Raw genomic sequence first — 6,000 nt, forward strand, 5'->3', positions numbered from 1 at the left:
CGGAGGTTGCAGTGAGCCAAGATTGCACCATTGCACTCCAGCCTGGGCAACAAGAGCAAAACAACATCTCAAAAAAAAAAAAAAAAAGAGTCATGGGTAAGGGAGTGGAAGGATGAGTCTGGTGGCAGCTTCCTGTTGGGCAGACACATTATTGACAATCATTCCTAAGCATTATTTCCTGATTTAAGAAGGTAAAGGAATGCATTTTTCTTATTTTACTTTCTAAAAATTGTCCTCAGTTAAGGAGTGAAAACGATTGTAGTAAGAAAAACAGTGACCTAGTACCCAGGCGGCCTGTGTTCCTGAGGTTTTCTTATGGGCAGAGGAACTCAGCTTGGATAGGCCTGGCCTCCTGGCATCTCTTTCCTCTGCTGTAAGGGAGAATGTTGACTGGGATGGTTTTAGGAGTACCTTTTAGCGCTCTTGTTCTTTGACGAGATGTTAACACTGATCTGAAAAAACCTTTCTGTTGGCTGGGCGCGGTGGCTCACGCCTGTAATCCCAGCACTTTGGGAGGCTGAGGCGGGCGGATCACGAGGTCAGGAGTTTGAGACCAGCCTATCCAACATGGTGAAACCCTGTCTCTACTAAAATACAAAAATTAGCCAGGCATGGTGGTGGGCGCCTGTAATCCCAGCTACTTGGGAGGCTGAGGCAAGAGAATTGCTTGAACCTGGGAGGTGGAGGTTGCAGTGAGCTGAGATTGTGCCACTGCACTCCAGCCTGGGTGACAGAGTGATACTCTGTCTCAAAAAAATAAATAAATAAAAATAACTGTTTATTTTGCAGGTGTGTGTGGTCTATTGTGAGGAACTAAAGTGCTGGTGCAGGGCCATTGTCAAATCAATTATGTCTTCTGCAGACCAGTACCTGGCAGAATGTTTCCTTGTGGACTTTGCCAAGAACATTCCAGTGAAATCCAAAAAGTATGTATACCTTACACTCTTTTCAGAGACAAATATCAGTTTCAAAGGAGAATGTCCATTTTAAAGTATGGGGCTAGAGGTCACTACCATTGAGAAAAGACAAAACTGGAGTTCTTTAACTTCAAGAAGGGGAGCTTTGTGGGTTTCAGGTCTGCACCCACTGACTGGCAAAGCAGGTGGGCAGGATGAAGGCTCAGGTGGCTCTGGCCCTCTGCCACTGTCTGTCCTGGCAGGGCAGGCAGGTTCAGGTGATGTTCTCTGCATCTCCTGGCTGCTCTCTGCATCTCCTGGCTGCTCTCTGCATCTCCTGGCTGCTCTCTGCATCTCCTGGCTGCTCTCTGCATTTCCTGGGGTTCTCCCTGCATCTCCTGGGGGTTCTTTCTGCATCTCCTGGCTGCTCTCTGCATTTCCTGGGGTTCTCTCTGCATCTCCTGGGTACCCTCTGCATCTCCTGGCTGCTCTCTGCGTCTCCTGGCTGCTCTCTGCGTCTCCTGGGTGCTCTCTGCGTCTCCTGGCTGCTCTCTGCATCTCCTGGGTGCTCTCTGCGTCTCCTGGGTGCTCTCTGCGTCTCCTGGCTGCTCTCTGCGTCTCCTGGGTGCTCTCTGCACTTCCTGGGGTTCTCTCTGCACCTCCTGGGTTCTCTCTGCACCTCTTGGGTACTCTCTGCACCCCCTGGGATACTGTCTGCATCTCCTGGGTGCTCTCTGCATCTCTTGGCTGCTCTCTGCATTTCCTGGGTGCTGCTTGCTGGCTGCTTTCCTGCCTGTATTCAGTTTCCTTATGCCCTTTAGGGAGGCTTGGCTGCAAGAAAGACATTTCCAGGAGGTAGAGAGAAATGCCTCTCCCCACAGAAGAGGTGTTGCTGGCATAGTCTCAGGGTTGCAGAGAGCAGAGCTTGTACTCACGTAGGTGTTCCTGGTTGTCCTGCTTAAGAGAGGGGGAGGGTGTGACCATCAGTGAGGTTGGGAAATGGCTCAGAATGAGCTGGTGCCTAGATGGCGCTGTGCAGCCTTCACTGCTTCTGGGACCACACTTCATAGTTCATTAGAAAACACCAGCAACAAGTCAGTCTTGGTGTTTTCTGATGATTTTTCCATAGTTTCCCATCCCAGAGTAAGAGGATGTCAGTTTAATAAATATGAGAATTCTGATTTCACTGAGAAAGAGCAATACAATATAGACTTGATTGCGATAAGAGGTGTCTGTTTTTTTTGTTTTGTTTTTTTGAGACAGAGTTTCACTGTCCCCCAGGCTGGAGTGCATTGGTGTGATCTCGGCTCACTGCAATCTGCCTCCCAGTTCAAGTGATTCTCCTGCCTCAGTCTCCCAAGTAGCTGGAACTACAGACGTGTGCCACCACGTCCAGCTAATTTTTGTATTTTTAGTAGAGATGGGGTTTTGCCATGTTGGCCAGGCTGGTCTTGAACTCCTAACCTCAGGTTATCCACCTGCCTCATCCTCCCAAAATGCTGGGATTACAGGCGTAAGCCACTGCGCCCAGCCAGGAGGTGTCTATTGAATAGAAGAATTTCATGGCAGACATGCTTGTCAGACATTGGGAATTTACAGTACTTAATGTAAGAGTAGGTACCATTCGAGCTTATGATCCTGCATCTCATACGACCATAATCACTGCAAAAACAATTATGGTGTTTAACTGTTTGGGGAGCTTTTCTTTTTGCATTTGGTGTTTTACATTTAGTTTGTTCTGGGTGAGAAAATCGTATGGTTGAATAGAGCTTGAGGAGACTTCAGGGGGCCATGGATGCAGCTAACTTTCCCTAACCTGTCTGAGACACAAGATAGCCAGGCTGCCCAGACAGGACATAATAGGAACCCTGGAAAGAAGGCCAGTTCATGTGGAAATAGTATGTTGAAGTGGTTTTTTGGCCAGGAGTGGTGGCTCATACCTGTAATCCCAGCACTTTGGAAGGCCAAGGCAGGAGGATCACTTGAGGCCAAGAGTTCAAGACCAGCCTCGGCAGCATAGTGAGACCCGGACTCTACAAAGAAAAAAATGTAAAAATAAAATGCTCTGTCGTTTGCTGAAGAAAAATGGAAATTAAATTGCCGAACTTACTATTTAAAAATCTCAGTCCTGCAGCTCTTTAGTGCAAAGTTGGCAAATACTAATTATTAAAACGTCTGTTCATTTACAGAAACTTTTAAGGTAATTTTGGTCATATATTGAGATTGATATTTAGAAAATCTTGAATAGAATTTGCTTTACAGGTATGTTCATTAGTATCCAGTATTTGTCCACCTAAGGAGCCTAGACCTTGTTTGTTTGAGACAAGAGTTTCACTTTTGTTGCCCAAGCTGGAGTGCAATGGCACGATCTCAGCTCACTGCAAACTCTGCCTCCCAGGTTCAAGTGGTTCTCCTGCCCCAGCCTCTTGAGTAGCTGGGATTATAGGAGCACACCACCATGCCCGCCTAATTTTTTATAGTTTTAGTAGAGACGGGGTTTCACCATGTTGGCCAGGCTGATCTTGAACTCCTGACCTTAGGTGATCTGCCCAACTCAGCCTGCCAAAGGGCTGGGATTACAGGCATGAGCCACCGTGCCTGGCCAGGAGCTTTCTTAAGACATTTTTTTCCTAAACTCTTACTCCTAGATCATGAAATGTCAGTTTCACTGATATACTATCTATGTACCATATCCATGCTTTATGTATCAAAAGAGTATGATTTTTTTTCAATCTCCCAAGAAACAGTTTTTCCCTCTCGACCAAATGTCTCCAAGCACTGTTGGTGGCTATATTAGAAACAGAAAGAATTGTTGTTTATGTGTTTTGTTTTACATTAAGTATATTAATAAAATAGGTGCACTGTAATGGAATATGTTGTATGTAATTTTCTATGTAATGGAGCTGTTTCTGTTTCACTTTTTAGCATCCGAGTTGTAGTAGAATCGTTTATGCAGCTTCCCTATAGAGCAAAAAAATTCAGCCTGTACTGCACAAAGCCTGTCACATTACACATTGACCTCTGCCGAGACAGTACTGACATTGTGTAAGTACAGCTTCTTAAGTCCTTCGAATCATTAGTAAAAGCCTTCTATCAAGTGCACGATGTTTCTATGAAGCCAGTTCCTCTGTAGAAGTGCTGAGCAGGAGGTCTCTGTTCTTTAGAAGGGGCTTCTGAGTCAGTGTTTGTCTGACCTGGCTGTGGTTGAGAGGGTTTGGAGCAGGGCCTGAGCTCTGTGCTTCTTGCCTTTGTTTCAAACTTATAAAAAGTAATAAATTAACTGTCAAGAAAAATATTCATAAAACATAGGATCATGGAGCATTATACATATGTGTATACACACACATACACACACACACACACACACACACACACTTTTTGAGACAGGGTCTCAACCTGTTGCCTGGGCTGTAGTGCAGTTGCATGATCATGGCTCATTGCAGCTTCACCCTCCTGGGTTCCAGCAATCCTCCCACCTCAGCCTCCCAAATAGCTGGGACTACAGGCACACACCACCATACCCAGCTAACTCCCCTCTCCTCTTTCCCCCTCCCCTCCCCTCTTCTACCTCCCTCCCTTCTTGCTTTCTTTTTTTGAGATAGGGTCTCACTATCTTGCCCAGGCTGGTTTCAAACTTCTGGGCTTAAGTGATCCTCCCACCTTGGCCTCCCAAAGTGCTGGGATTCCAGGCACGAACCACTGTGCTGGGCCCATGGAGCGTTATAAAAGAGTCCATTGCAGTTTTCTCCAGGCCCACATCCTTCCTCCTGGGAGGCCTCTGTGATCTTTTCCAGCTCTGAACTTGTGGGCCTTTGTCAGTGCTTTTACACACACTTACCCTGTGTGGAGCTTTTAACAAAAATTAGAACATACTGTCTTATTTGCAGAATTAAGAATGTATGTTGAGGCCAGTTGCGGCTTACACCTGTAATTCCAGCACTTTGGGAGGCCAAGGCATGGGAATCACCTGAGGTCAGGAGTTCAAGACCAGCCTGACCAACATGGCAAAACCCCGTCTCTACTAAAAATACAAAATTATCCTGGCGTGGTGGTGGGCATCTGTAATCCCAGCTTCTCAGGAGGCTGAGGCAGGAGAATTGCTTGAACCCAGGAGGTGAAGGTTGCAGTGAGCCAAAATCACACCACTGCACTCCAGCCTAGGCAACAGGAGTGAAACTCCATCTCAAAAAAAAAAAGTATGTTGAAACTCTTTATCAACACACATATCTCTTCTTTCTACTTTTAGTCTTTTTCCTGGGTGGATGTGGTTGACATACTTTCTGTATTTAATGATTCCCATCTGGATAGCCACTAGGTTGTTTCCAAACCATTTGCACAGTACAGTCCCATAAGAATATGGATGAATCTGGCCGGGACTGGTGGCTCATGCCTGTAATCCCAGCACTTTGGGGAGGCTGAGGCGGGCGGATCACTTGAGGTCAGGAGTTCGAGACCAGCCTGGCCAACATGGTGAAACCCATCTCTACTAAAAATACAAAAATTAGCCAGGCGCAGTGGTGCGCGCCTGTAATCCCAGCTGCTCGGGAGACCGAGGCAGGAGAATCGCTTGAACCCAGGAGGCAGAGGTTGCTCTGTACTCCAGCCTGGGTGACAGAGTGAGACTCGGTCTCAAAGAAAAAGAATACAGATAAATCCGTATAAAATACACAGACCGAGAGACGTATATATACGTGTGCCTCGCACCCCATCTTTGCTCCCTTTTTCTAGAGTTTGACTGCATTGCTAGTGTTTGTACAGGACAGATCCCTGCCCTGGGCACTTCCCTCTCAGGTGCAGGCACCATGTCTGCTGTCTTGAATGAGCACTACCGAGTAGCCTGATTTCTGCCTCATGTGGTCTGTAGAGACGTCAGCCCCATTCTTCCACCCGGTGCTCCTCTTCTCCTCTGCTTCCGGAACGACGGCATTATGACAGGAAAAGCCACAGGGAACAGCCCAGTTCCGACTCCACTGGCATGCCACGTTGCACTGTGTACTCTGAACTCAGAAACTGCCTTCATGGGCTGTTTGGTGACCTTCCCATTCTCCACTCACCCCAGCCCCCAGCACCCACAGTTTCCTGGTGGTGGTGAGTGCATCACTCT

General features: G+C 47.0%; 1 protein-coding gene across 6 annotated transcripts in view; it reads left to right on the forward strand.

The window, feature by feature from the left end:
• The window catches only part of TDRD12 (tudor domain containing 12), a 106,722-nt gene that overhangs the window by 15,505 nt on the left and 85,217 nt on the right, over positions 1–6,000 (forward strand). For 4 of the 6 annotated variants that reach the window (XM_077982052.1, XM_001087212.5, XM_077982053.1 and 1 more), the window contains exons 3-4: positions 790–926; positions 3,822–3,941. In XM_077982052.1, the coding sequence (XP_077838178.1) occupies positions 790–926; positions 3,822–3,941 (257 nt within the window). The remainder of the gene's footprint in view (positions 1–789; positions 927–3,821; positions 3,942–6,000) is intronic. The other 2 variants (XM_077982054.1, XM_077982055.1) reach the window with 1 other exon arrangement.

Source organism: Macaca mulatta, chromosome 19 (genome assembly GCF_049350105.2).
Source record: "Macaca mulatta isolate MMU2019108-1 chromosome 19, T2T-MMU8v2.0, whole genome shotgun sequence".
NCBI lineage: Eukaryota > Metazoa > Chordata > Mammalia > Primates > Cercopithecidae > Macaca > Macaca mulatta.